We start from the raw sequence: 27,255 nt of genomic DNA, 5'->3' as shown, positions 1-27,255 counted from the left end.
CACGCTCTGCTCGCGCTCTCGCCTCGTGCCCTTTGCATTCGTCACGAAAGCCGAGAGCGACGAGCCTGAACCAAGATGCGCTTCGGCGGTGGCTCGAGAAAGGGAAGAAGGACAAGTTGCACGGCGACGACAGGGGACGATCTACAAGAACGGTACAACCGAGAGAGAGGACTAGATACAGAGGGAGGAGGGGACTATCGCAACTCGCGCAGGCGCAGGAGGACAAAGAGGGTGAGGAGGAGAGCAAACCCGAGGAGGAAGCCGACGAGGACGAGCACGTCGCGGTAGTACGCGTCGGGCCGGAACCCAAACAGCGTGTCCATGATGATGGTCGCCGAGATGGACACCTTGGCGCCGGCGAGCGAGTCCTCGATCATGAGGCCCGCGTTGACCTCGTTGACGGCGAGCGCCTCGAGCGTGTACTTGAGCGGCGCGAGCCACTCGAGCCACCGCAGGACCGGCGGGATCGACCCCAGGTTGACAAAAAAGCCGGCGAACGCCATCTCGAACAGGACGACGACGGCCGAGACGAGGATGGCCGACCCGACGTCGTCGATGACGGTCGCGAGGAGCTGATTCCAGACGGTGCTGACGAGCGCGAACAGGACGAGGACGAGGACAAACTTGAAGAAGTTGGCGGCCGTCGCGGCGAGGCCGACCATCCAGCTGCGACAGTGAAGGCGAGGGCGAGGTCAGTACGAGTCCGAGCGGGACGAGGAGGAGGAGGAGGGGCGAGCGGGACGCACTAGACGATGACGCTCAGGAGGATCGTCGGCACGAGCCGCAAAGGCACGACGTCGAACACGAACTGGGCCGCGAGCCACGCCAACGGGTGGTAGCAGGCCCGTGCGCGCTCGCGGATGAAGAGGCGCCTCGCCTTGGCGAACTGCGACAGGGCCGACAGGGACGCGAACGCGACGAGGCAGCCCGAGAAGAAGAGGGCGCCGATGCGCGACTGGAAGCCTGTCGACAGGGCGAGAGAGAGAGTCAGTGAGGTAGTCGGGCAAAAGAGAGAGGGAGACAAAACTGACCGCCGATCGTCAGGTCGACCTTGTAGTACATGCCGCCGACGAACAGGGCGACGAGAGGCAGCACGACGAGGTGCATGACCTGCAGAAAGTCGAGCAAGGTGAGTTGTCGTCCCTCAAAAAGTCCTCGAGCGAGGGGGAGCAAGCCGACGCACCAGAGCTCCCCGGTCCCGCACGAGGTTCCTCGCCTCGCGCTTGGCGAGCACCTCGACCTGCGTGAGCACCGTCGTCTGCGGTCGCCGATCGACGCCCTTGTGCGCGTTGTCGTTCTTGACGAGCATGGCGGGCACGGCCGACGAGCGGCGGCGGTGCGGCGGGATCGCGAGGACGGCCGAGTCGACGAGGGCCGACTCGGCGGCGACGTCGGGGCTCACGGGCATGTAGGACGACTTGCGCGTCGTGAGCGTCGGGCGTAGAGGGAGGAAGTCGGGCGGCGGTGAGGTGGCGAGGTCGAGGAGGACTGCGGGCGACGGGGCGAGTCAGTTGGGAAGGCGCAAAAAGAGGGCGACGAGTGGGACGCACAGTCGGCAGGGTTCCACCCTTCAGGGCATCGCAGGCCCTTGGCCTCCCACCACGCCGAGACGTCGTGCGCCTTGCCAAAGTAAAGCTGCGCGCCGCCCTGGGCGAGGACGAGCGTGTCGTCGAACAGATGCCAGAGCTGCGACGACGGCTGGTGGAGCGTGACGAGGACCGTCGTCGGGCGTTGCGGTGCAGGCGGTGTCGTGAGGGCCTTGAGCTCGCGCAGGATGCGCAGCGCCGACGTCGAGTCGAGGCCTGTGCGCGGCGGGAAAGTCAGTACTCGGGCCGCCATGCGCACGGACCGCGTGGAGGACGCAGAGACGCACCCGAGGTCGGCTCGTCGAGGATGAGCACTGCGGGTTGAGCGACGAGCTCGAGCGCGATGCTGACCCGCCTGCGCTCGCCGCCGCTGATGCCGCGCCGGCCGCCGGCCTCGGGGCTCCCGATCTCGCTGTCGGCGATGTCGAGCAGGCCGAGCTGCTTGAGGACCTCGAACACGCGCTCACTGCGTGCGAGAGACGAGTCAGTGAGGCTCGAGAAAGTCTGGCAGAGACGGCGAGAGAACGAGGGGGACGCACCGCTTCTGCTCTTGCGGGATCTCGCCCAACTTGAGCTCGGCGGCAAACATGACGGCCTCGCGCACCGTGCTCGTCTCGCACAGGACGTCGTTCTGGTCGACATAGCCGACCCTGACGCGATCGGCGTCGCTGGCCGTCGCGCCGAGGCCCTCCTCGCCCGACGCCGGTCCGTGCGCTCGGGGCGACACGACGAGGTCGACCGCGCCCGTGCGGTAGCCCGTCTTGCGCACGCCGGCGACGAGGTCGACGAGCGACGTCTTGCCCGAGCCGGACGGCCCGAGGATGGCGCAGAACGAGCCGCCGACGACCGTGGCCGACACGTCCGACAGGACCTGGCGGTCGTCGCGCGACGCGCTCTTGAGCGAGAAGGCGCTGTGCCGCACGGGGACAAAGTACGACAGGTGGTTGATGCTGATGCCGACGGGTGGCGCCGAGTCCTTGGGCTCGGTCGCGGACGACGACGAGCTCGAGAGGCCGCCGACAGGGGCACGAGCGCGAGCGCGACAGCGCGCGCGACGCTGGCTCGCGCAGCCGAGGCCGACGAGGGCGACGAGCGCGACGACGAGTGCGCCGAGGACGGCGAGCCCGGCAATGACGCCGCCGCTCGGGCCGTCGCCGCCGCCGGACGACGACGCCGCCGACCCGGCGAGGCTCGCCGCGAGGCGGTCGATCGTGCCGGGGAGGACGCACTCGCCCCACCGACAGGCCGACAGGCCGAGGCCGCTCGCGCCAAAGAGGGTCTGGAGGACGCCCTGCTTGAACGAGCACTGGGCGCCGGTCGCGCTGTCGCACGTGATGCTGAGCGGGCCCTCGAGGTCGTTGATGGTCGACGAGAGGTCGATCTGGGCGCCTGGAGCGCCGCAAAAAGCCGTACCCGGGATGCAGGTGCACGCCAGGGTCGCGCACGTGTAGTCGACGTCGGACGCGGTCGTGCTCGACGAGTTGGCCTGGGTGCAGCTCGACGCGGCGCAGTAGAACTGCTCGGCGAGCGTCGTGTTGCCCGTCGACGGAGCGTACCACAGCTGGGCCGTCAAGGTGCCGTTGGCGCCGAACGGGATCGACAGCGTCTCGGACGGCTCGACCGTTTTGGAGAAGGTGAGGAAGGTCGAGCCGGCAAAGGCGGACTGGAGGGTCGGGTTCTGCGCGCCGCTCGAGCGAGTCAGTCAGGAGGACGACGACGCAGGCGAGAGAGAGTGTGAGAGAGGGGACGCACGACGACGTCGCAGGTGCCGAATCCTTCAGTCCAGGTCCACGGCCCTCGAGAGCAGACGGGGTTGCCGAGCCCGTTGGTGAGGGTCAGGCCCGACGACGACGACGATGCTGCACCGTTGAGGGCTTGAAGCGCGGTCGAGCACGCCGAGTCGGAGGTGCAGACGCCGCAGGTCGGGCCCTCGAAGCCGTCCGAGCACTGTCGGCCGCACCCGGCGGTGCTGTTGCCCGACAGGACGGCCGAGAAGAGCTGGCGGTTGTCCGGCGGGACGAGCGGGTTGTCGCACGTTGGGGCGGTGCAGGCGGTCGAGGGCGAGAGGCCGCTCGGGCACTGGCAGGTGCCGTTGGGGAGGGCGACGCCGTAGTTTGAGCACGACAGCTGGGCGAGGACGGGGCCGACGAGGGCGACGGCGACGGCGACGGCGAGGGCTCGGGGGAGCATGGTACGCAGTTCGTGGCGCACTCGGGGGCTGTGGCCGTGTTGAGAGGGAGCGCGGGGTCGAGGCGGCGACTCGTACGAGGACGAGGAGCGTGCCGCCGGGGGCGGGTGTCGGTGGGCGGGTGCTTGACGGGTGAGGGGGTGCAGCGAGTGGCTGGTGGTGCCGTCGCAGCGGTGCGGAGCGGTGCGATGCGAGTGTGCACAGGGGAAGACGGGGTCCGGCTAGCTGTTCCTGATCGCGGCTTCCTCCTCCCTCTGCCTCTCACCCTCTCTCGCTGGTCACTCTCTCTCTCACACCAGCACCACACCGACCTCGACACCATGCTCGTCGCCCCTCTCGCCGCCCTCGTCGCCCTCGCCGGCCTCACCCTCGCCCAGTCGGACTCGGCCGGCTCGCAAACCTCGTCGGCCGCCGTCCCCGTGTCGACCGCCGCCGTCCCCGGCTGCGCCCTCACCTGCGTCCTGTCCACCTTGCCCTCGTCTCCGGTCCGTCCCTCCCCGCACTGTCGACGTGGACCAGAGGCGCCAGCTGACACCTTCGTTCCCCACCCTCCCCCACCTCGACCCCCGACAACGTTCTTCTCGCGCCCGTCGTCCTCAACAGTGCGCGGCATACGGCGTGGGCAACCTCACCTGCAGTGCGTCCCCCGTCCCCCTCCCCCTCACCGACATGCCTGACCCTTCCACCCTCTGCACCACGCGACGCCCGCCCTCGCAGTCTGCACCTCGTCGGAATTCCAGCTCGCCTACTACCAGTGCCAGCAGTCGAGTGCGTCCCCCCTCTCGCTCGCCGTCCTCTCGCGAGCCCGACTGGTCCTGACCCCGAGTTCCTCGCCCCCACAGCCTGCTCCGAGACGGACCTCAACGCGGCCGAGCAGTACGGCGCCCAGAGCTGCGAGTCGAACGGCACGCCCATCAACATCGACACGACGCCCTCGGGCTTCAGTGCGTCGCCCGCCCTCTCTCTGTCTGCGTCCCCCTCGATCGCGACCTGCGCGCCGCTCGAGCCCCTCGTCCTGAGCCTGACCTCTTCCCCTTCCTCGTCCCACACAGGCTCGGGCGCCTCGTCGACGCCCGCCTCGTCCGCCGCCAGCTCGGCCTCGTCGGTCGCCGCGTCCGCCGCGTCGTCCATCTCGTCGGCGGCGTCGCCCGCAGGCTCGAGCGGCGGCGCCAACCCGTCGGCCTCGGCCTCGGGCTCTGCGCCTGCCGCGAGCGCGTCGGGCTCGAGCGACGCTGGGCGTGCGGTGCTCGGCGGTGCGGTCGGCGCGCTCGCGGCCGTGGCGGGACTCGTCATTCTCGCCTGAAGAAACCCTCCCTCGTCCTCCCTTCTCGGCTCGTCTCTTCGGCTCTCTCTCTCGGTCCCCTCAGTTCTCTCACGTCACCCTTTCCCTTCTCCTTTATGTCCCTCTCTCTCTCTGTGCGGTAGACGGCGTCTCTCGCGGCCTGCTCCTCGTGCAACGCGAACATGAAACGACTTGCGACCTGCCTTTTCCGACGGCGTCGAGCGAGAGGGAACAGGGAGAGATACTGAAAGGAGAACGAGAGAGAGACACAGATGAGACGACGAGGGCGCGAGAACCGCGGCAGACGAGGACCGAGAGCGCGTTGTCGCCTCAGAAATCGCCGAGTAGGTCGGCAAACGCGTCCTGCTTGGCCGGCGGCGCCGTCTTGGGCGGCACCGGCGGCAACGGCGGGCTCGCGCCAGCCCCACCGACGCCCGCGCCCATTGCTCCTGCTCGACCCATGGCCGCCATGCCCGCCGCGCCCGCCGGCGTCCCGAGCGAGATGCTCCCGAGCCCGCCCGACCCGCCGCCAAACGGCGACGCCGTCCTGTGCGCCGCCGCCGCACCACCGTTGCCGCCGCCGCCGTTGCCGTACGCCGGGTTCGAGAAGAACGAGCCGCCGCCGACCTGGGTCGGGCGAGAGGCGGCAGCAGGTGAGGGTGCGGCGGAGGAGGGTGCAGGGGCGCCGAACGCGGCGCCGAGGTCGAACAGCGAGTTGCTGCCCGACGCCGTCGACGCCGCAGCCGGCGCACCCCCGAGCGACAGGCTCGCGAGGTCGTCGAGCGGGTTGGTGCTCGTTCCTGCCGCCGGCGCGCCCGCTCCGAGGCCCGGCGTGCCCGGCGCCGGCGCCGAAAAGGCGTCGTCGTCGTCAAAGTCGATGAGCGACACCTGCTGGGCTTGCGAGCGCGCTTTGGCGCCGGGCTGGCCCGAGGCAAGTCTGTGAGAGGCGAGGAGGGGAATGCGAGGGGAGCGAGGAAGGTCAGGGTGAGTCGGGCGGCGGGACAAGAGAGACAGAGAGAGAGTGAGGAAAGAGGGACGCACGCAGGGTCAATGTCGGCCGTCGCCGTACGGTCGCCCGCCTTGAACGCGTCGTACCGCTTGAGCACCTGGTTGATGAGGTCGTTGATGAGGAGCAGGCGGTCTGCGCGAGTGGGGACGGCCGAGCGTGAGCGGCACGTCTCGTGACGACGACGCGGACGAGGAAGACGACAGGCGACGGACCCATCGAGTCGGGGTCGTTCTCTGCCGAGTCGGCGATCCACTTCTGCAACTTGGGCTGGACGTGCCGGCACTTTTGCGCGATTTGCTGTGACGCGGTACGAGGCGCAGGTGAGCAGGGGACGCGACGACGAGGGCATGAAGGGAGGGGGGGTACGCACGTCGTAGGCGTCGCCCTCGACGAACCGCTCGCGCGGGTTGGCGTTGTTGAGCATCTCGTTGAGCAAGAGGACACGCTGCTGCACCCGGTCGAGCTCCTTCGACACCTGCTCCTCGTAGTTGGGCTTCTTCTCCGGCTCCTGTTGCGGCGGGCGACGAGAGAGAGAGTGTGAGCGAGAGAGGACGAGACGATGAGGGCGAGGGCGAGAGACCGAGACGCACTGCGCCCGCCATGATCTTCATGAGCTCCTGCGCCGCCGCGAGGTCCTTTGGCGAACCTCGCCGAATGAGCTCTTGCAGTTTCTGCGCGTCGCGGGACATGAACCACTGTCAGCGACGGCCGATTGACGACAGATGACGAGGACGAAGGTGAACGCGAGGGACGCACCGCTGCTTGCGCTTCCCGGTCCTCCTCCTCGAGCTCGCCAGGCGTCTGCAAGTTCTGCGGGCGAGAGCGAAAGTCAGGCACCGAGCGAGGTGACACAGGATGGGGGCGAGCGAGGACGCACCTCGGTCGGGTTCAGGACCTGAGCGGCGCGACGGTCGACATTCGGGAAGCGGTAGCCTGCGCGAGGAGGGCCGAGTCAGTCACCGGAAGATTACGAGGCGAGAGAGTGGGTAGAGAGAGTGGGACGCACCCTTGTAGCTGAGCAGGCGGTGCATGTCGCGGATGTGGACGAGGTCCTCCTTGCGCTTGCTCGACGCGCAGATCGTGCACTTCCACTCGTGCACGAGCTCGAGGATCTTCTTCATCGGCGGCGGAGGAAAGGTCGGCGGGCGCTCGGGGAACCGCCGCACGAGCTCGTTGAGGAACTCCTTGGTGCTGATCTGGAGGTGGAACGGGTACCCGCAGTTCTTGACGAGGATATCGAGGAGCTGCGGTCGTGCGATACGGGATGGGTCAGCTTGCACGTGGGCGGACAGAAGTGGACCGGTGCGACGCACATGCAGGGCAAGCATGGCGACGTGCGTGTTGCGGTGGTTAACGAGGCGCACGACCTCGACCGCTGCCTCTCGGGGCCTGCGCGCGCGAGTGGACCGAGTCAGGACTGTCTGTGTGGGACCGGGCGGGACGAGGGGCGCACAGGTTGGCCTTCTTGCTGTTGATCAGGTCGGCAATCTCGAGGTCGAGCGACAGGTTGGGCTCGTGCAGGGAAGGGTCGCAAGCGCGTTCTGTTCGCGTGTGAGAGGGCTGTGTCAGTGCAGAACAGGACTGGCGAGGTCCTCAGCTGCCCAGCTGTGGCGGGACGGCCTGGCGAGGCGAGGTGGAGCACGCACCGATGTAGGCGAGGAGCGTTTCCCGGGCTGAGGGCGTGTGGCCGACGCTCGAGGACGCCCACGTGCTGTTGGCGGTCGCTCGGTGGTGCGAGGCCATGCTGAACGAGCGGCGCAAGGTGGTGGAACGGAGTGGACACGAGCCGGCGTCCGCCCGCTCACCGCGACCGCGGGGTGCGACGAGTCGACCTCTCTCGAGCGGGCTTGCAAGTCATCTTCGAGCGTCTACTGAGTACTCACACGTACGATCCGCCCGGACCGGGAAAGCGCAATTGACCAGCTCGAATTGCGGTTGGACCGCCCGCTCGCGCACGCTCGCTGCAGGTCCCTCTCACGACGACAAGGACGAGGAACGGCCATAGTTGCACGCGCTCTACTGCGACGACGACGACTCCTGCTGCGGTGCGCCGACCTCGGCCGCCGCCAGCTCCCGCTCCTGAACCTCCTCGCCCGCACCGGTCCCGCTCGCCGGACCCTCCTCGCCCCGCTCGACGCCGTGCTGCTCGGCCGGCGCACCGTCTCCCGCACCAGCAGACTGTCCCGACGCCTCTGCCGCCCTCGTCGCCCGGCGCTCGGCCTTGGCCACCTTGTTCTGCGCCTTTGCCGCCTCCTTGGCCTTGACGGCCGCCTCGAGCCGCTGGTTCTTCTTGGCGCGACGCTCCTGGCGGACGACCTCGGCGCGAGCAAACGCGATCGGGCGGTACGTCGGGTCGGCGGTGCAGGACAGGCAGATGGTCGACAAGGGCGCCGCCGAGTCGATGAGGTCGCGAGCACGGCGCATTTGCTGCGGGCGAGGCCGAGGTCAGGCCAGGTTCCGAGAATCTCGAAGGAGGGACGACAGAGAGAGAGAGAGAGAGAGAGAGCGAGAGAGAGAGAGGAAGGAGGACGGACCACTCGAAGCTCGTCGACCCAGTCCGGGTGGACGTTGCCCGCCGTGTTGCGCGTGAGGATGAACGGGTCCTGCACGACGAGAAGGTTCTCCCGCCACCGCTCGGGCTCCTCGTACTCGGTGTACTCGAGCGGGCTCGACGACCGCGAGTCGGGCCTGCCCGGCGCGTCGCCCTCGCCCGCGGCCGCAGCCTGCTGGCCGGCGTCGTACTCGGCGACCGCCGCGTCGAGCGCCGGCGCGTCGGCCCTGCGCGCCACCTCGTCTGCGTCCTGCGCGAACGCGGCGACGGCGTCGTCCTCGGCGTCCTGCCTGACGCGCTCGGCGTGTTCGACGCCCGTCTCGGCCTCGAGCGCCTTGCGCGCCGCCTCCTTCTCGCGGTTGGCGTCGGCCTGGCTCTGGAACGCGTGCTCGCGCGCGAGAGGCTGACGGCCGTTCCAGATGCTGACGATGTCGCGGTCCATGTCGAACTCGTCGGCCCAGTAGTGGAAGAAGCCGCGCGCGAGCGAGGCGAGGTCGGCCTCGGGCGGCGCATAGCCCTCGGGCGCGGCGTCGTACTCCACGAACGACACGTCCCAGCCGACGCTGCGCATGATGCGGTTGCGCTTGGACGCGCCTCGGCCCATGCGCGACCTCGGCGTCGAGAAGAAGCGGTTGCGGGCGGTGCCGGTCTCGGCGATGAGGTCGGCGTCCTGGAGGTTCGGGAGGAGGTCGAGGTGCTGGAGGTACGAGATGACGAGGAGGATGTAGGTGTACGACGAGAAGGTGGTCGGCGAGCCCGACGGGTTGTTGAGGCCGCGCTGCTTGGCCCAGAACTTGACGAAGACGCTCAAGGGCCGCACGAGCGGGTGCAGGTTGCAGTAGCTGTTGATGAGCCGCGAGTTGAACACGCCTGCAGACAGTCGACGAGTGAGCGAGACTCAGAGAGAGAGGGCGAGAGGCAAGCGTGAGACGCACCGAGTCGCTCGTTCGTGTTGAGGTCGGCCTCGATCACATGGCCGTCGATGAGCACCTTGAACTTGCAGATGGGCACGGCGGCGTCGGCGCTGCGAGAGTCGAGCATCAGGACCTCTACGTCGTGGACGAGAGAGAGGAGCAGGACGCACATCGAGGTGACGTCGGTCAAGTTGGCGCGGCGGAGCGAAGCGGCGATGCGGTGCATGTTGTAGATCTCGGGGAGCGGCTTGGCCGGGCCCGACGACGAGAAGTGCTTCTCCTCGAAGCCGTTGGGCCGGTACGGGTCGAGCAGGCACAGGTCGAGGTCGGACGTCGCCGTGCTGAGCCCGAACCGGATCGAGCCGAACGGCACGACCTCGAGCGGCGCAGCGCGAGGGTTGTGCTGGTGGCCCCACCCGAAGCGCTCCTGGTTGAGCCAGACGGTGAGCTCGTCGACGAGGTGCTCTCGCGCGGCGATGGCGGCAGGCGAGGGCCGTTGAAGCTGCGGACCGTGCGTCGAAAGTCAGTTTCCCTCGCGGCGGAAGAGAGGCAGGGAAACAGGGGGCGCACCTCGTACAGGCGCATGATCTCGGTCGACAGCCCGCCCTCCTCGCCGTCCTTGAGCGCCGCCTCCTCGAGGAGCTTGTCCGCCTTGGTCTCCTCCTTGCTCTTGCCCTTGCCCTTGCCGCCCTTCTTCCCGCCCTCGGTCATCCCGCCGACCGGCTCGCCCGCGCCCTCGACCGCCGACGACTGCGCCGACGAGTCGCTGTGAGTCGCCCTCCAGCTGCCCGAGCCCGACGCGCCGCCGCCGCCAACGGGAGCCGACACGGGCGTGCTGCGCCCGAACGGCGTCTGCGAGAACAGCCTCGAGCCGAGGTCCTCGCCCGCGCTGCTGTGCGGGCTCGACGGGTGCCCTCCTCGAGCCATGCGGCCGCCGGCGAACGTGCTCATGCCGCGCGCCGCCCTGTGCCCGCCCGGCCCGCCTGCTGCTGCTGCGCCGCCGCGTCCTCGTCGAGCGTCGCCGCCGTTGCCAAAGCCGCCGCGGCCGCGGCCGCGCCATGTGCCGCGCTGCGAGCGCTGCTCAGCGTAGCTGGGCGCGTTGAGGACGGCGGGGAAGTCGGGGACGGGAGGTGCGAGAGGGGGAGCGGCGCCGTCGACAGCGACTGGCGGGCGCTTCTGGCGGCTGCGCTTGGGCTTTGTCGGTGCGGTGGCAGTGCTGGAAGGCGGCGCTGTGTCGCCTGCAGGTGCTGACGGGGCCCGAGTCGAGTCGGCGGGGGCGGACATGGTGCGCGAGATGAGGAGCGGCGAGAGGAACACGCGAGGGGTGGGGCGTCGCAAGAGCGCACTCAGCATGCACCTCGGCGAGAGAGGGCGAGTGTGCTGCCGAGTCGAGCTCGTAGTCGAGGGCAGCGGAAGCCAGAGCGCTCCTCGTCCTCCTCGTCGTCGACCTGTCTCGGCATTCCCTCATCTCTCGACGGCAGAAGCTCTCTCATACCGACTGCGAGCGGTCCACAGCGAGAACAAGGAACTGAAATCATCATTGGCAAGGCAAAAGCTACTGAACGGGAGAGGGAGAGAGGGAGGGAGAGGGGCCGTCGCCCGTCAAGTCGTCGTAACCGCCGCCGACGTTGACGCCTCTGGACGAGGCGAGATCGACGCCGAGCCCGCGCCAAAGACGGCCCTCGCTCCGACACGCTGCACCGGCACGGGCGCCATCCTCGCGCGAGTCATGCGCAACCACATGCGCTCGTCGGCAAAGTCCTCGAGCTTGCCCGAGCTTTGTACCTCGACGAGCTCGATGGCGACAGCGTCGCACAGGGCCATTGTCTCCTCGCGCATGGCGGCCTCGTCGTGGTCGACCCGCTCGACGATGAGGTACCGGAGCGAGTCGAGGCAGGTGTAGTCGGACTCGAGGACGTCGCGCTCGATCAGGGTCGGCTGCGACCGATCGTTGCTCATGATGCGGAGCGAGGACAGCTCGACGGGGACGGCCTCGAGGGCAGAGATCTCGTCGGCGTCGTGCAGGTCGAGCGACAGGTGCTGGAGGGACGTCGCGCGCTTGAGCTCGCCACAGGGAAGGACTGGGTACTCGTCGCGCGCACTGCGGCCGTGAGGCACGCGACGGAGGAACAGGTGCGTGAGCTGCTTGTCGAGGCGGTGCATCTCGGGCTCGGACGTGTCCTTGGACCAGGTGACGGCGAGCGCCGTGAGCTTGGGGAACGACTCGAGGCACAGGAGGTCGCTGAACTCGAGGACCTTGGAGCCGATGGAGACGACACACAGGCTGAGGGCGAGCACGCGGAGCTCGGGCAGGTAGAGCAGGTACTTGTTGCTGTCCACCTCGAGGCGGAGGTCGACGCTCGACATGAAGCACGACTCGAGTTCTGCGTGGGCGTCGATTGAAAGGCTCGAGTCAGTGCTGCGGGCTCGAGGAACAGGAGTAGAGGTCGTGGACGCACGAGGCAGTATCGACACAGAGAGGAGGTTGCACGCGACGTCGGCGAGCCAAAGCTCCTTGACGGCCGGCACCGTGCTGAGGACGCGCTCGACCAAGATGCGCGCCATGCGCAGGTCGCCCGGCGAGATGAAGAGCTTGCGGGTACGCCACTGGGCGAGGAAACGCGCCTGCGGGACCGTCTCGACGGTCCTGCACCAGGACACTGCGGTCGGCAGCGAGTCGAGTTGGACGACCTCGAACAGGAGCGTCTGGGCGGCACGGGCGCACTTGACCGAGACGCGGCCGAGGCGGGACAGGATCTTGCGGCGCGAGCGGCTCGAGCTCCACGAGACAGGCGGCAGGATGTACGAGAAGATGCTGCAGAGGACCTCGGGCGGGAGCTGGTCGAGCATGTTGCGCTGCGTGAGGGTCGCGTGAGGTCAGCTCAGATGTGAGTGACGGGTCTGGGGGGCAGGGAAGGTGGACGCACAAGAGTGACCTGCCAGGGAGTGAGGTCTGGTCGAGAGCGAAGGTGGGCGGACGAGGTCGAGGAGGTGCGCGGGCGTGGCGAGTGCGTGCGCGGTACTCGACTGTCGGGCTGGGTCGGTACAGACACTGGCTTGTGCAGCAGGTGCAGCAACAGCCTCGTCGAGGTGTGTGGACGGAGGAGGGCGACGCAGCCTCGGTGCCGAGAGCTGATGAAGCTCTCTCTCCCACCACGCACCACCGGCCCGCTCGGGCACTAGCTCCAGCTGCCCAGGTACAGCATGCGCAGGCCTTCGTGCTGCAGGCAGCGGCCCGGAGTGCGCGGCCGCTCTTCTCCCCGCTTTTTTTCCGGGGGAATCTGCTCTCGCGCGAGCTCTTGCGGGCCCCGCTCGCTCGAGTCTGCCGCGCGCGACTCGTATCGCAGCTTGCCTTCCTGCTCTTCACGTCCTCCGTCGGCTGTGCGTCCGCCGCTCCCGCCCCTCTCGACTCAGCCTCGCCGCCTCTCCTCTCCTCCTCCTCCTCGGCCCGCTCGCCCTCGGCACCTCGATACTCGCTCGCGACGCCGGCCCGCCCTCGACCCGGCTACTATGACCATCGCGCCTCGCCCCCTCACGCCCCTCGACGTGCGCCTGGCGTGCCGTAGCGGCCAGTGGAACGCCGCCTCCACCGCCGGCCACTGCGCCGGCTTTGTCCAGGCCAACCTCGTCGTCCTCCCGAGCAAGTACGCCGACGACTTTCGGGCCCTGTGCGCGCGCAACCCGGTCCCGTGTCCGCTCCTCGGCGAGACGGTCGCGCCCGGCAACCCGACCCTCCCGCCGCACCTCGCCGAGGACTGCGACGTGCGCACCGACGCGCCGGCCTACAACGTCTACGTCGGCGGCAACCTCGTCGCCACCAAGAAGGACATCGTCGACGAGTGGCGCGACGACTCGGTGTGCTTCCTCATCGGCTGCAGCTTCTCGTTCGAGGCGGCCCTTACGGCTGGTGGCCTGACGCCGAGGCAGATCGAGATCAGCAAGAACGTGCCCATGTGTGCGTCCACCTTTACTCTCTGCGCCACGTTCTGGCGCCTCGACACTGACTTTCAGAGCGCGCTGCAGACAAGACGCGCGCGCCTCTCGCAGCGGCAGGAGGTGTGCCTCTCCCTCGTCTTGTCTCGTCCGAGTGCGGCGCTCACTCTCTCTCTCTTTCTCGCACAGTGTTCTCGGGTCGCATGGTCGTCTCGATGCGACCGTATCTGCCGTCGCAAGTCGAGCTCGCGCGTGACCTCACGCGCCCGTTCGTCCGGGCGCACGGCGAGCCTGTCGCCTGGGGCGCAAAGGGCGCCGCCGAGCTCGGCATCGACGACCCGCTCGGCGAGAGCCCCGACTTTGGCGAGGCGAGCGAGGTGCGAGAAGGCGAGGTCCCGGTGTACTGGGTGCGTCCGCCCTCAGGTTTCCTCCTCCCCATTCCTCTCGCCGCCGAGCTCACCCTCTCTTTCCGTCTCCTCAACAGGGTTGCGGCGTGACGCCTCAGAACGTCATCATGGAGTCGAAGCTGCCCGATTGCGTCCTCGGGCACGCACCAGGGCACATGCTCGTCCTCGACCTGCGGGACGAGGAGGTCTGTGCCTAGTCGAATCGGCGACACATCAGCTGTATTACCATGTCGCTCACCTCTGTATCTCTTTTGAGAGGGTTGCAGAGAGAAAAGCGCATTAGAGAGAAGGCGAGCGTGAGCCCGATGCTGCCAGCTCAGCCCTGCTCGCCGAACATGCGCGGCTAGCAGGCGACTCTCGCTCAGGCGCGACCACGCTCAAGGCGACGCTTGCAGTAGCTCCCGAACGCGCTCGAGCCCGACGCGAGCGAGCTGGCCAGAGACGACGGCCGCAGGCTGAAGCGGCCCGTGCACGCTTGAAGCGAGCCCAGCTCGTGGAAGCTTTCTCGACTTTCCTCCCGCGCTCTCGCCTGCCCAGGCTGCTCGGTCGCACGTACGCGCCATTGCTCGGCTGCAGCAAGACAGTGCGCCTTCTTCCAGGCTGCTTTCGAGCCGAGTCGCTCGTCCGGCGACCTTCTCAAGTTGCGCGAACAGCTCTCGCGCTCGCGTTAGAATGTAAACAGGGTCACTGATGCACACAGACCGACAAAGACACCATGTACGCCCCCTTCTCGTCTCAGAAGACGTACGTGAACGACCAGTGGCGATCGCCCGTCACGCCGTTGCGGTCCTGCTCCTCCTTCTCCTCCTCAGTCATCGCCATTTTCTTGGCGTTGCGGCTCTTGACGATGTAGAGGTACACGAGCATCCACGAGATGCCCCAGACCATCGACGCGAGCGACACGGCGTGCCCGAGGCGGTAGTATGGCTTGTCCTGCGACCGGTACTGCGACGGCGACGAGTGCGTCAGGTCCAGCTCACTAGACCGAACAGGCAGTGGGGAGAGAGAGCGAGAGAGAGAGAGAGAGAGAGAGAGAGAAGGAAGAAGAGGGGCGTATGGGCAAGGGGAGGTTGAGAGAGAGAAGGAAGAGACGAGGGGAAGGGAAAGGAGGAGAGCCATGGACGCACGATTTGGCCGGCGACGATGCCGCCGCAGTTGCCGATCAGCTGCTGAAGGCCGATGCCTGTCGAGCGCTTCCTCGCGCCTGCGATATTAGCCGAATTCCAGGAGACGTTGAGGCCGACCGAGGTGTACACGCCGGCTGCTCGTCGAGAGGGTCAGCCCGGGTGGCCAGGCATGCGAGGGACGGGAGCGACAGCCAGGGAGGTGATGGTGGTCGGCACGTGGGTCAGGAGATAGGAGTGAGGGAAGGGTTCTCGCGACGGCGAGAGGGCGAGAGGAACGTGGGCCGAGGATTGGGGGAGAGGAAGGGGTCCGAGCGACGAGGAAGAGAGACAGGGACGCACTCGCGACGAGGAAGCACGCAAAGAGCTTTGCTCCGGTCGACTCCTTGGCGGCAATGAGGATGATGTAGCCGACGCAGGTGACGAGGCAGGTCGGGAGGATGAGCCAGAACCGGACGTCTTTCTTGTCGGCGAAATGCGCGCACGTCAAGTAGACGATGGCGGCCCCTGCGCGCTCGAGAGTATCAGGAAGGTGGTCGAACGAGGCGAGACGAGGAGCGAGAGGACGTACAGGCGTAGATGGGCGCGGTGAGGAGCTGCGAGTCGATGGTAGAGTACCCGAATCCGCGCACGATGACGACGAAAAAGGTCGAGGCGCCGTACAGGGTCACGTCGAAGCCGAGCTGGAGGCGCAAAGAGTCAGTGTACGGAGTGGTAGGTCGTCTCGGTCACGCAGGACGTCTCGTTCGCTCGAACCTCGTCGTCGAACGCACCTGCATCGCGCCCGAGACCCAGATGAGGGGCTCAGAAAAGGCCTTGCGGACCTCGACCCAGCTGAACGACTCGTCGCCGTTGTACTGCTTGCTCTGAACTTTGCGAACACGGGTGAGGAGCTTCTGCCGCGGCGAGAGGTACCAGGCGGTCTCGGGCGAGTCGGCGATGAAGAAGTAGCTGGTTGCGCCAATCGCGATAGTGATGGCGCCCTGTGGGACGAGCAGAGTAAGTGTACTGTATCGGGAGCCCATGGCAGGTGGGAGGAGGACGGCCCGGGCGGGATGAAGGGCGGGGCGGGAGGAAGGAGAAACGCGCGCACGCACCTCGACGATGTACAGCCACGACCAACCTGCCAAACCTTGCAGGCCGTCCATCTTGAGAAGCCCTGCCGCGATCAAGCCGCCGACGACGCCGGCCGTGGCCGCCGAGACGAACATGTACGAGGTGCGAGTACCGAGCTCGTTGCGGCAGTAGAAGAAGGTGAGGATAAGGAAGAGGCACGGGGTTAACGCGCTCTCTAGAAAGCCCAACACGAGTCGTAGGGCGATGAGGGAAGGGAAGTTGGTGATGAAGCCGTTGCCGAGGACGACGCCGCCCCAGACCACGGTGACGGCAGGCAGGAGGATGCTCGGGCGGACCGACTTGAGGAGAGTCGTCCACATCGGCTCGAACGTGACGTACTGTTGGGAGTATCGAGCGTCAGGCGCTGCTGCTCCTCGACGAGAACGTGAGAGGTGAACTCACGGTGCAGTAGAAGAGACTCGTGGCGAGGCTCAAGCCGTTTGACGGCGCGTTGATATCGTCGAACATGCCGCCCGTGGCCGCGTTGCCGACATTAGACCGATCGACTGTGGCGTGGACGGGCCTAAGTGAGCGAGGAAGGACAGATGATGAAAGAGAAGCCGAGGAGGGGGAGGTGAGGGACTCACGAAAGGAGATGAGGTACAGGATCGCCACCATGGGCGCGATGAACGAGTCAAGTCGCCGTAGAAGCGCCTTCTCCTCGGCTGGGTCGATGATGTACGCGAGCAGCTCGTCGTCGGTCGAGTCGGGACCAATTTGCGCCTGCATGTAGCCGACGACGGCCTCGTTCGGCTCGTCCCCACCAGTAGAGTACGTCGCCGTCTTCTCGGTCGTGTCGAGCGCCTTGCTCATGATCTTAGGGCGAGCGAGGAAGAGTGGAGGAAAGAGGGCAAGAGACGAGCGGGCGACGACGGAGGCGGCACCCCTCGTTCGGCACGCGCCAGATAGCGAGGACGCTGCCTGAACACTGAGCGGGGCAGCTGAGGTGCGCGGAAGAAGACAGAGAAGCGAAGCTCGTCGCCGGAAGTCGCGCGGCGCGCCCTTCGAGCTCCTCGGCCGGCCCCGCACGCCGCTGCCCTTGGAGCAATCGAGCTCCTCCTGCCGGCCTTTGTGCAGGCTCGCCGCTGCTCTCCCGCGGTCGAGCACACCACCTGATCCTCCCTGAATCCCCCCAATCACCCCCCCGTCCCCCACAGGAGTCGTGGTTCCTCCCCCTCCTCCGGCGAGCTGATGAAGATTTTGGTGGGCCGCCGCGCCCGACCCGCCGCGCTCAGCGCAGGCTCGATAAGCCCCAGTCGCCGCAGAAAGCCGCCAGCAAGGGCAAGGCGCAGGGGCGCACAGCGAACGGCGAGAGTGAGCAGAGTACGAGAGACGCTCGGTGTCGCTGGCTGCGCTCGGGTGTGCGCCGACGGTTGCCGAGCCGCGGCGTGCGTGCGCTGCTCTCTCTTGGCGGCGAGAGGGACAGCATGCTCTCGTGAGCACTCTCGAGAGTTGTGAGCAAGAGAATCGTTGCAAGGAAAGAGAATCTGGCATTGCAAGTTGCGCTCTCTGAGAGAATCATCCTCGTCCGTCCTGCGCGCTCTCCCTCAGCTGCGCCGCCGCGCTACCGTCGCTACACCCCGCTCGAGCCGAACCCGAACCACCCAGGCTGCGAGAAGACGGCGCCGCCCGGCGCTGCTCCCCCAAAGAGGCTCGTGCCCGCGGACGAGCTCGAGCCCGGCGCCGAAAAGAACGCGTCGCCCGTCACGTCGCTCGCTGCACGACCTTCCGAGCTCAAGAGGCCGGCGAGGACGTCGTCGGCGAGCGGGTAATGTTGCTGCCCAGGCGCAGAGAAGGGGGCGCCGCCGGCCGAGGGGGACATGAGGAAGGGCCAGGTCGGGAGGCCGGCAGTGGGTGCTTGCGATGCGGCGAGGGTCGGGAAAGTCGCATAGGGCGGCAGCGACGAGAACGATGGGGTCGAGGAGAAGTGGGCGAGGAAGTCGGTGGAGAGCTGAGAGGGCGGCGGAGCGGGAGAGGTTCCGAGGGGACGTGGCGGTGTGGGGACGATGACAGGCGGCGTCGAGAGAGGCTGTGTCGGTCATCGTGTTAGTGAGAGAGACGAGACGGGGCGAGAAAGACGAGGAGAAAGGTGCGGGCGCACAAGAGAGGTATTGTCGAGAGGAGCTGTCGCGCTAGGGGGCGTCCAGCCGAGGCGAAGGAGCTCCTTGGCGAGGTCCGAGTGCGGATCGAGCGCCTGGGCGGCCGAGAGCTGTTGAGGCTGCGGGTTCGAATGCGTCGGCGACGAAGAAGAAGCCGTCCTGGCGCCCTCGTCGCGGCCGGTCGTCGACGGCGGCGGGCCCGCCCACTTGACGACGAGGCCCTCGAAGATGTCGGCCGTCGCGTGCGCGCACTCGTACGCCTTGCCCATCTCGCGCAGGATGCGGACGCAAGCCGTGGTCGTCTCGCGCAGCTCGCTCGCCCGCTTCTGCTGGTTGCCACTCTCGGCGTTGACGAGGGCGAGGAGGTGCGTCGTCGCGGCGGAAAAAGCGATCTGCGTCGCCGAGATGGGCACGTAGCGGAGCCCAGGGCTGCGCTGATACAGCTGCGGCGGGTTGAGAAAGGCGTCAGGACGGCCTCGAGAGATAAGCGGACAGACGGGCGCACCTCGAACAGGGCGACGATGCGGGTTGCCGACGCGTTGCACCGGCGGATCGCCATGTCGTTGATCGGCAGATTGGTGCTCGAGTTGTGGCGAGTATAGAAGGGGCGGTGCAGGAGGATGAGGACAAAGTGCTGCATGGCGTTGAGCCTGTCGAGGGGAGGGAAAGGTCAGTGGCGCTCAATGAGGGCACCCGTGACGGTCGGACTCACATGATGATGTGTGGCGGAGGAGGTCGGGACGTTTGAGGCGCAATCTTGAGGTCGAGAGGCAGGTCCGAGGCCCACGCCTCTAGCTCGAGGCTGTGTCGGCGACGAAGGTCAGCGAGAACCGCAGGACGAGACAGGTCGAGGGGACGCACTTGATCTCAGATACCCGGTTCTGGACCGACGACGAGTAGAGGGCGACACGCAGGGCGTAGCTGCAAGAGCGAGAGGGTCAGGACGAGAACAAACTTGAGGTCGTTGACAAGGGAAAACAGACACGCACACGGTCGAAAGGATCTTCTCCTGGATGACGGCGAGTCGACATAGCCAGTGGAAGGTCGACGACATGAAGCTAGGCGTCGTCTTGCGGCGAGCGTCGTCCGACACGCCGACAGGTGCCCATGGCTCGCGGTCGCGCGCCGAGTCGATGACGGGAAGGGCGATCTCGAGCTCGGCGCGCTTGAGGGTCGGGTTGCGGCCGACGTAGCTGCTCCAGAGCCTGTAGGAGCGCGGCGAGGTCAGTACGGGCGAGGGTTTGGGGGAGAGAAGGTGCGAGGACGCCGAGGACGCACTTGTCCTGCGTGAACGCGCTCCACATGGCCCGGTCTCGACTCGTCTTGATCGCCTCGGTGAGGACACCACGACGCACGAGGCCCGAGCAGTCGATGCCGAGGCCGACTGCGAGCGTGTCGACAGAGTCAGGCAAGGTCGGCTCGAGACGTCGCGACGAGAGAGAGAGAGAGGGACGCACGAGTTTGGCTCATGCGGAAGCCGGCGCCCGAGTACAGGTATCCAAGGCCCTGCAGACGGTTGCCCGAGTGGTACGAGCCGACGAGAAGCAGGCCCTGAAGCGTAGACAGCGTCGGCCGCTCGCCCTCCTCCTCGACGAGCGCCTTGGCCTGCCGCGCGAGGCTGTTGGCCGCGCCCGACATCTTGGCGCGCGAGTCGTCGCTGAGGGCGCAGGCGAGGGCGAGGATGGCGTTGTGCAGGAGGGGCGAGTAGCCGGAGAGCCGAATCGGCGGGGAGGGGAGGGAGGTGCCGAGGCAGATCGCCATGTCGCGCCGGAACGCGTCCTCGTCGCACCACCAGCACCAAGGGTTGAAAAAGCAGAAGAAGAGGTCGAGGAGCGAGTCGTGGAGGCGGTCGTCCCAGTCGTTGAGGTCGTCGTCCTGCGGCAGGTGCCGCCGCCAGTCGAGCGGACCGGCCGCCGCCGTATCGAAACCGGCGTGCGGCGAAAGTGCGGGGAGCGATGCGGCGGGCGAGAGCGACAGGTCGCGACCTTCTTGCGGGTCGGGGAGGTGCTGGAAAGCCGAGGTCGGGCCGTACTGCAGGAGCTCGAGCGTCTCCTCGTCGAGCTGTCGGGGCGTAGAGGCGTGTCCAAATAATTGCGAGTGACGGAGGGAAAGGAGGCGAGGAGAGAGCAGGGCCAAGATGGTCAGTACGGGACGCGAGAATGAATAAGGAGGAGGATCGAGGGGAAGCGGGCTCACCTTGAGACGGTCCAAGCCCAGCTCTGCAGCCTCCTGCCCTGCGCCGCCCTCGCCCTCGGGGCTCTCGCCCGCGTCTTCCTCGCCGAGCGCCGTGCCCTGCTTGAGCATGCGCTCGAGGACCTTGACCCGCTCCTCGAGCGCCGACACGTACGACTTGGCGGCCGGCCGTCGCCCGTCTTGCTCGGCAGTGAAGGTGCAGTCGTCGTGGTACAGCTCGCACGTCGCTGCACGGGAAGGAGAACCGAGGGGAAGGGCAGGGAGGGTCAGCTCGCCTTTGCCCGAGTGGGGGAGACGGGCGAATGAGGAGGGGAGGGGAGACGCACAGCATGTCGGCTGCTGGCCGTCGCACTTGCTCTTCCTGCGCGGCGCAAAGTGTGAGCAGGGTCTCTGAGAGACTGGTGAGGGAACACGCACCTGCGTCGGCAGTTCTGGCAAGCCCGCGAGACGTTGCGCCCGCTCCTGCCCGCCTGGCTCGTTCGAGAGGTCGTCTTGCGGCCTACCTTGTCCGGGCGCGACTGGCTGAGCATGGATAGAGCTGGCGGGTCGACGACGCGCACAGCGGTGTGCGCCGAGCGGGCTGGTGCAGGGCGAGGCGTCGAGGTGATGAGGAGCGCGAGCCGGGCCGGCCGGCGGCGGCTTCGAGAGGTCTCGCGCAACTTTCTTCGTCGCTCGCGATGGTTGCGGCGGCACACAGGTCACGGGACTCTCTCGAAGAAAAGGAATCGATCGAGAGCCGCTCAGACCGGAGGACAACACGAACCGAAAATTGACTGCACAGAGACGACCACACGCTCGAGCCCTCGACTACACGCCCAGCTGCGCCGCCGCCCGCTCGGCCAAGCTCCCGACGAGTCCGACGAGCGTCGGCTTGCGCTTCGGCTTGTCCTCGACCGCCTCGTCGTCGGCGTCGCCCTCGCGCCCGAACGCGCCCGCACCCGGCGTCTCGATGCGGATGCGGTCGCCTGCGCCCATGCGGCACGTGTTGCGCCCGCCGAGGTTGATCGTGCTGCAGGAGACGAGCTCGAGGTCAGGTCGAGGACACTCAAGAGGGGAGAGGAAAAGGGACGGACCGAGGGCCGGCGTCGGGCTTGAGGTCGCCGTCCTCTTCGCGGCGCTGCTTGATCCACAGGTTGCGCCCGCGTTGCCCGGGCTCGCCGCCCTTGAGGCCGTACGGCTGGTTGACGCGACGCTGCAAGGAGGCGAGGAGACGAGAGCGTGAGTCGAGGGAACGCGAGGGAAGGGAGAGAAAGAAGAGGACGCACCTCGCTCAAGATGCTGACCTGCAGCGGCTTGGTGAACCCGAAATCGCGCGTGACGCCTGCTCAAGGTGGTGTAAGAGGTCAGTCCGGCCCGAGCGAGGCGGCGAGCGAGAGAGGAGAGAGAGAGAGGAGGGGACGCACCGTCGCCGCCGTTGAACTTGCCCTTGCCGCCCGAGCCGTCGCGGATGCTGAACTCGTGCAGGATGACCGGGTACCGGCGTTCGAGGACCTCGACGTCCGTGATCCTCGTGTTTGTCATGTGACAATGGATCCCGCTCTCGCCTTGCCACGAGGGACCCGCGCCCGACCCGCCGGCGATGGTCTCGTACATGCCCCACGTGTCCTCGCCCATCGTCAGGTTGTTGCAGCACCCTTGCGAGGCGGCGACGGCCCTGCAGGAAGGCGAACGAGTCAGGCCCGAGGTCCGAGCGCGCGAGAGAGAGGGGGGGAGAGAGAGCGAGAGAGAGGGACGCACTCGAAGCAGCGCAGGACGACGTCGGTGACCCTCTGCGACGTCATGACGTTGCCGCCGACGACAGCTGCCGTCTCGGACGGGTTGATGATGGAGCCCTCGGGGATCTTGAACTCGATGGGCGCGAGGCAGCCGGCGTTGAGCGGGATCTCCTCGTCGACGAGGATGCGCAGGCAGTAGACTGCGGGGACACGAGAGTGTCAGTGAGGAGGATCGAGGCTGAGAGAGAGCGAGAGGGAGGGGAGAAGGGAGGGACGCACTGACGGCGGACGAGCAGACGCTGACTGGCGCGTTCAACGAGCTGTAGCTCTCCGGGCCCGTCCCCTCAAAGTCGAACACGGCGCTGCCCGACTCGGGATCGATCGTGATGGTGAGCTCGATGGGCGTGCCGTCGTCCATGTAGTCGATGGCGTGCAGGCGGGTGCCCATCTTGGCGGCGACGCTGCGCAGGAGGTTGCGCACGGCGTCCTCGGCGTTGTCGCGGATGTGGTACATGTAGGCCTGGACCGTCTTGAGGCCGTACTCGGCGATGACTGCGTGCGACGAGGCGAGATGATGAGCGAGGTCGGAGCGAGGAGAGGGAAGGTCGGGACGCACGAGCATGGAGAAGCTGCACACCGCGGTTGTTGGCAGCGATCTGGGCCTGCAAGTCCGACTCGACGTCGCGGAAGCACCTGCTGCCGGTCGAGCCAGGGTACTTGGCCGGCTCGGTGACGAGGCGCTCGATGAGGCCCTCGCGGTCGTATTTGCCGGCGCGCACGATTTTGAACGACGTGACCTGGGCCCCCTCGTCAAAGATCGTCTTGGACGTAGGCGGCATCGATCCAGGGAGGATACCGCCCACGTCGGCGTGGTGGCCGCGCGCCGCCGTGAAGAAGATCAACTTCTGCTTCGACTCGTCGAAGACGGGCGTGATGACGGTGATGTCGGGCAGGTCTGCGGACACAGAGGAAGATTGTCAGTACACGTGTGCTCAAGAACGGCCTAAGGGAGAGGTCGGGCGACGTGAGAGGGAGACATGAGAGAGGAAAGCAGGAAAGGAGGGACGTACGAGAGCCGCCAGCCTTGGGCGAGTTGGTGAGGAGCACGTCGCCGTCGACGATACCGTCGCCACTCGGTGCATCTGCGCCGATGCCGAGCGTGTCGACCTGGTACCGCACCGCGAACGACATCGAGCCGAGGTGTACAGGAAGATGAGGAGCTGTGCGCGGCGAGAGAATCGTCAGTTACGGCCTCTGCTGTCGACGAGCGGCACGCTAGGGACGCACCGTTGGCAATGAGGTCGCCGTTGGGCGCAAAGAGGGCGCACGAGAAGTCGAGGCGCTCCTTGATGTTGGTCGACTGCGGCACGGGGAAACGATCAGTCGATGGGCCGGGTGGACGTGGGAGAGGAGGAGAGGCGGGCGCACGATCGAGGTGAGCTGTAGACTGCGTCCTGCAGCTTCTGCGACCGACATGAAGCGATTGGCGAAGAGCGACAGGAGGATCGGGTCGGGCTTGTCGAGGGCGAGGTCGACCGTCATGGTGGGCGGTCGAGGCGAGGAGGGTGTGTGTGGGTGGAGTGAAGGTCAAGAGGGAGGTAGTTGCGACAAGGCGGTGGAGCTTGAGCGCGAGGTGGTGTGACGGAGAGGCGAACGAGATGAGGTGGGGGCGAGAGGGAGGACGACGAGGAACGGGGCTGCAGTCGCGGTTGGAGGGGGCGGAAGTCGACTTTGACCAGCTGCACTAGGGTGTGGTGGCCGTGCGAGTCTGATCGAGGGTGGAGCCGAGGAGCGAGAGCGGCTCGTCCGCCGAGCGGAACTCACCAGGAGACTTCATCTCTCCGGCCCAACCACGCTCGCCACACCGCCTGGCTGAGCCTGTCAGAGCGCACACGGCCTCGTACATCTCCTGTACGGCGACCCAGCCACCTCAGTCCGCTCCAGCTCGCGTTCCCACTCCTCGACACCCTCGCCTCCCCCGCGACCGACCGTGCCACTTCCGGCCGCTCCTCCACCGACTTCCGCGGCATCCGACCACCTCGACGACCGGAACACACGACCCACCGAGCGTCTCCACTAGATTGCGCGAGCGCACTGCACCCCTGCCCTCGCCTTCACCACCTCGACCCTCTTCGACCTCACCATCCTCAACTCTACCGCCATGCCGTCCATCCTCCCGCCGTTCGAGCTCCCGGACAACTCGATCAAGGTCTCTATCGACCGCGGCGGTACCATGGCCGACGCCTATGCCTCGTGGCCGACAGCCGACGGCGGGCTCAACGAGGTCGTCGTCAAGCTCCTCAGCGTCGACCCGTCCAACTACCCTGACGCGCCGACCGAGGCCTGCCGCCGAGTTCTCGAGATGGCAACGGGCACCACCATCCCGCGAGGGCGCAAGCTTGACGTCCGCAAGTTCGACTACATCCGCCTGTCGACCACCGTCGCGACCAAGTGCGTCCCCTTCGCACTCGCCCTCTTTCCCTGTGGCCTTGCGCACGTTCCTGACCTCGAAGCTCGTTCCCCTGCAGCGCCCTTCTCGAGCGCAAAGGCGCCAAGCACGCGTTCGTCGTCACCAAGGGCTTCCGGGACCTGCTCCGCATCAACAACCAGAGCCGACCGAGTGCGTCGTCGGCCCTCGATTCTCCTATCTCTTCTCTCGGCGCACCCTTGATCCAGAACCTGACCCTTTTCCTCCTCACTTGTGCCAACAGGCATCTTTGCGCTCAAAGTGCAGCGCCCGGGCGTCCTGTACGACAACGTGCTCGAAGTCGACGAGCGCGTGACGCTCGTCGGCTACAGCTACGACCCGGAGGCGGACAAGAACACGGTCCAGTTCGACGACGACGGCAAGGTCGTGAGCGAGCACGAGGGCGAGATCGTGCGCGGCGTTTCGGGCGAGCCGGTGAGGATCATGCGCAAGCCGGGTGCGTCCCGCTCTTCCTCAACTCGATACTTCTCGATAGACTCACGGACTAACTCTCTCTCCTCGCGCTCTCTTTTCCGCCCTCTCTCCTCTACCCTTCTCTCGCTCGCCTGCCCGCCATCTCGCCCTCTCGACCTGCGACAGACCTCGAGCGCGTTCGTGCCGACCTGCAGGCCCTGTACGACGGCGGCATCCGCTCGGTCGCCATCTGCTTCGTCCACTCGTTCACGTTTCCCGACCACGAGCAAGCCGTTGCCGCCATCGCGTCCGACATCGGCTTCACCCAGGTCTCGGTCTCGTCGACCCTGTCGCCACAGATCAAGGCCGTTCCGCGCGCGACGTCGGCGTCGGTCGACGCGTACCTGAACCCGGTCCTCGGCGAGTACTTGCGCAACTTCTTCAACGGCTTCGACGACGAGCTGCGCGACGCGGGCAAGGTCGAGTTCATGACGTCCGAGGGCACGCTCGTCGACGTCAAGAACTTCTCGGGTCTGCGCAGCATCCTGTCGGGCCCTGCAGGCGGCGTCGTCGGCTACTCGGCCACGTCCTGGAGCGACGAGCACCGCATCCCGATCATCGGCTTCGACATGGGTAACTCTTCTCCTCCTCGGCCCTCCCCTACGGCCCTAGTCGCGTCGACTGACTCGCGCTTTCCCCCTTCCTCGCAGGTGGAACCTCGTCCGACGTGTGCGTCCCCCTTTCTCCTGCTCGACCGCCTCGTCGAGAGAAATTTGCGAGGGTTTTGACCCTGACGCTCTTCCCGCACGCAGCTCGCGCTTCGACGGCAAGTACGAGACGACGTACGAGACTACGACCGCAGGCGTCTCGATCCAGACGCCGCAGCTCGACATCAACACGGTCGCCGCCGGCGGCGGCTCTTGCCTCACGTTCAAGAACGGCCTGTTCCACGCCGGGCCCGAGTCGGCAGGGGCGCACCCGGGACCCGTCTGCTACCTCAAGGACGGTCCGCTCGCCGTCAGCGACGCGAACCTCGTCCTCGGGCGCCTGTTCCCCGACTACTTCCCCAAGATTTTCGGCGCGACCGAGGACCAGCCGCTCGGGCGCGAGGCGTCGGTCGCCGCGTTCGAGGAGGTGCGCAAGCAGATCAACGCCGAGACGGGCAAGGACATGTCGCTCGACGAGGTGGCGGCGGGCTTCATCAAGGTCGCCAACGAGGTCATGGCGAGGCCTGTGCGCGCGTTGACCGAGGCGAGGGGCTTCTCGACCTCGAAGCACATCCTCGCCGCGTTTGGCGGTGCCGGTGGGCAGCACGGTGCGTCCCTTTGTCTCTCTCCCTCTCCCTCTCGGCAGGTCGTGGTCGAGGATTGTCGAGTTTGACCCTCATCCTCGTCGTCTTCCTCCCGCAGCTTGCGAGCTCGCGCGCACCCTCGGCATCACCCAGATCCTCATCCACCGCTACTCGTCCATCTTGTCGGCGTACGGCATGGCGCTCAGCAGCCGAGCGTACGACCGCAGCGAGCCGTGCGCGGCCGAGTTCACCGCCGAGACCAAGTCGACCTTCCTGCCGCGCCTCGACCGCCTCAAGAAGGACGTCCGCGTCGAGCTCAAGCGCCAGGGCTTTGCCGACGACCGCATCGAGCTCGAGTGCTACCTCAACATGCGGTTCGTCCCGCTTTCTCTCGTTCTCTCCTCTCGCGCTCCTTGCCGGCAAGACTGACGCTCGGTCCCCTTTTCCGCCGACGCAGCTACGACGGGTCCGACACGTCGCTCATGACGCTCGCGCCCTCAGACGGCTCGTTCGACTTTGGTACCGCGTTCGAGGCGCTGTACAAGAGCGAGTTCGGGTTCAACCTCGACAAGAAGGCGATCATGGTCGACGACGTGCGGGTACGCGGCATCGGCAAGACGTTCGACTCGCTCGGCGAGTCGGTCCTGAGCGAGATCGACGCGACGACGTTCTCGGGCGAGGGCGTCGACAGCAAGGCCGAGAAGAAGCGCGCGTCCATGTACTTCGAGTCGACGGGCCGCATCAACGTGCCCGTGTACCGGCTCGAAGGTCTCGACAAGGGCGACGTCGTGCAGGGCCCGGGCGCCATCGTCGACGGGACCCAGACGCTCATCCTCGACCCGGGCGCCGAGGCAAAGATCTGCTCGCGCCACGTATACATCACCTTGTCGTAGATCTCGTCGTTCGCTCTCCCTTTGTGTAGATCTCGTCCTCGCAGTGCATTAGCAGTACCTCTCTCTCTCTCAA

At 67.0% G+C, this 27,255-nt stretch overlaps 10 protein-coding genes across 10 annotated transcripts; 3 read left to right on the top strand and 7 right to left on the bottom strand.

Moving 5' to 3' along the window:
* Positions 1-98: 98 nt before the first annotated feature.
* Positions 99-3,776, bottom strand: RHOBADRAFT_39255 (uncharacterized protein; the record flags this gene model as incomplete). The annotated part of the gene is made up of 10 exons (XM_018413608.1): positions 99-666; positions 747-963; positions 1,032-1,110; positions 1,184-1,258; positions 1,319-1,488; positions 1,551-1,802; positions 1,862-2,048; positions 2,122-2,562; positions 2,608-3,264; positions 3,339-3,776. The coding sequence occupies 10 exons, from the start codon at positions 3,774-3,776 to the stop codon at positions 195-197; spliced, it is 2,988 nt and encodes a 995-aa protein (XP_018268698.1). The 3' UTR covers positions 99-194.
* A 318-nt stretch (positions 3,777-4,094) lies between these two features.
* On the top strand, positions 4,095-5,077 carry RHOBADRAFT_46692 (uncharacterized protein; the record flags this gene model as incomplete). The annotated part of the gene is made up of 5 exons (XM_018414832.1): positions 4,095-4,259; positions 4,378-4,411; positions 4,492-4,542; positions 4,617-4,718; positions 4,827-5,077. The coding sequence occupies 5 exons, from the start codon at positions 4,095-4,097 to the stop codon at positions 5,075-5,077; spliced, it is 603 nt and encodes a 200-aa protein (XP_018268697.1).
* A 163-nt stretch (positions 5,078-5,240) lies between these two features.
* Positions 5,241-7,820, bottom strand: RHOBADRAFT_55739 (uncharacterized protein). Its single transcript, XM_018417990.1, has 11 exons — positions 7,712-7,820; positions 7,519-7,606; positions 7,379-7,454; positions 7,072-7,309; positions 6,943-6,998; positions 6,822-6,875; positions 6,656-6,736; positions 6,436-6,573; positions 6,278-6,362; positions 6,098-6,197; positions 5,241-5,993 (listed from the first exon to the last, which is right to left on the bottom strand). The coding sequence occupies exons 1-11, from the start codon at positions 7,806-7,808 to the stop codon at positions 5,387-5,389; spliced, it is 1,620 nt and encodes a 539-aa protein (XP_018268696.1). The 5' UTR covers positions 7,809-7,820; the 3' UTR covers positions 5,241-5,386.
* Positions 7,821-8,052: 232 nt separating this feature from the next.
* On the bottom strand, positions 8,053-10,814 carry RHOBADRAFT_55738 (uncharacterized protein; the record flags this gene model as incomplete). Its single annotated transcript, XM_018417989.1, has 5 exons — positions 8,053-8,492; positions 8,600-9,486; positions 9,552-9,640; positions 9,701-10,032; positions 10,101-10,814. 5 exons carry the CDS (start codon positions 10,812-10,814, stop codon positions 8,082-8,084), a joined length of 2,433 nt encoding a protein of 810 aa, XP_018268695.1. The 3' UTR covers positions 8,053-8,081.
* Positions 10,815-11,132: 318 nt separating this feature from the next.
* Positions 11,133-12,736, bottom strand: RHOBADRAFT_55737 (uncharacterized protein; the record flags this gene model as incomplete). Its single annotated transcript, XM_018417988.1, has 4 exons — positions 11,133-11,914; positions 11,990-12,386; positions 12,458-12,557; positions 12,711-12,736. The coding sequence occupies 4 exons, from the start codon at positions 12,734-12,736 to the stop codon at positions 11,133-11,135; spliced, it is 1,305 nt and encodes a 434-aa protein (XP_018268694.1).
* A 265-nt stretch (positions 12,737-13,001) lies between these two features.
* RHOBADRAFT_39254 (uncharacterized protein) lies at positions 13,002-14,114 on the top strand. Its single transcript, XM_018413607.1, has 4 exons — positions 13,002-13,485; positions 13,554-13,586; positions 13,653-13,870; positions 13,948-14,114. The coding sequence occupies exons 1-4, from the start codon at positions 13,041-13,043 to the stop codon at positions 14,065-14,067; spliced, it is 816 nt and encodes a 271-aa protein (XP_018268693.1). The 5' UTR covers positions 13,002-13,040; the 3' UTR covers positions 14,068-14,114.
* A 426-nt stretch (positions 14,115-14,540) lies between these two features.
* RHOBADRAFT_65589 (uncharacterized protein) lies at positions 14,541-16,942 on the bottom strand. Its single transcript, XM_018418738.1, has 8 exons — positions 16,698-16,942; positions 16,513-16,616; positions 16,092-16,448; positions 15,768-15,977; positions 15,566-15,677; positions 15,337-15,501; positions 14,998-15,131; positions 14,541-14,815 (listed from the first exon to the last, which is right to left on the bottom strand). The coding sequence occupies exons 1-8, from the start codon at positions 16,921-16,923 to the stop codon at positions 14,606-14,608; spliced, it is 1,518 nt and encodes a 505-aa protein (XP_018268692.1). The 5' UTR covers positions 16,924-16,942; the 3' UTR covers positions 14,541-14,605.
* Positions 16,943-17,683: 741 nt separating this feature from the next.
* On the bottom strand, positions 17,684-20,988 carry RHOBADRAFT_55735 (uncharacterized protein; the record flags this gene model as incomplete). Its single annotated transcript, XM_018417987.1, has 11 exons — positions 20,820-20,988; positions 20,729-20,763; positions 20,406-20,629; positions 19,667-20,270; positions 19,488-19,593; positions 19,199-19,414; positions 19,071-19,130; positions 18,922-19,011; positions 18,715-18,859; positions 18,212-18,652; positions 17,684-18,139 (listed from the first exon to the last, which is right to left on the bottom strand). The coding sequence occupies exons 1-11, from the start codon at positions 20,930-20,932 to the stop codon at positions 17,684-17,686; spliced, it is 2,490 nt and encodes an 829-aa protein (XP_018268691.1). The 5' UTR covers positions 20,933-20,988.
* Positions 20,989-21,209: 221 nt separating this feature from the next.
* On the bottom strand, positions 21,210-23,659 carry RHOBADRAFT_46685 (uncharacterized protein; the record flags this gene model as incomplete). The annotated part of the gene is made up of 10 exons (XM_018414831.1): positions 21,210-21,411; positions 21,476-21,594; positions 21,668-21,723; positions 21,806-22,056; positions 22,140-22,317; positions 22,397-22,669; positions 22,734-23,072; positions 23,188-23,337; positions 23,405-23,477; positions 23,546-23,659. 10 exons carry the CDS (start codon positions 23,657-23,659, stop codon positions 21,210-21,212), a joined length of 1,755 nt encoding a protein of 584 aa, XP_018268690.1.
* A 366-nt stretch (positions 23,660-24,025) lies between these two features.
* On the top strand, positions 24,026-27,253 carry RHOBADRAFT_39248 (uncharacterized protein). Its single transcript, XM_018413606.1, has 8 exons — positions 24,026-24,568; positions 24,646-24,737; positions 24,829-25,041; positions 25,185-25,631; positions 25,709-25,727; positions 25,811-26,313; positions 26,408-26,663; positions 26,747-27,253. The coding sequence occupies exons 1-8, from the start codon at positions 24,279-24,281 to the stop codon at positions 27,180-27,182; spliced, it is 2,256 nt and encodes a 751-aa protein (XP_018268689.1). The 5' UTR covers positions 24,026-24,278; the 3' UTR covers positions 27,183-27,253.
* The last annotated feature ends 2 nt before the right edge of the window (positions 27,254-27,255 follow it).

Source organism: Rhodotorula graminis (genome assembly GCF_001329695.1).
Source record: "Rhodotorula graminis WP1 unplaced genomic scaffold RHOBAscaffold_14, whole genome shotgun sequence".
In the NCBI taxonomy this organism is placed as follows: Eukaryota; Fungi; Basidiomycota; class Microbotryomycetes; order Sporidiobolales; family Sporidiobolaceae; genus Rhodotorula; species Rhodotorula graminis.
The sequence above is the reverse complement of the archived record's forward strand: the minus strand, read 5'-3'. Positions and strand labels throughout refer to the sequence as shown.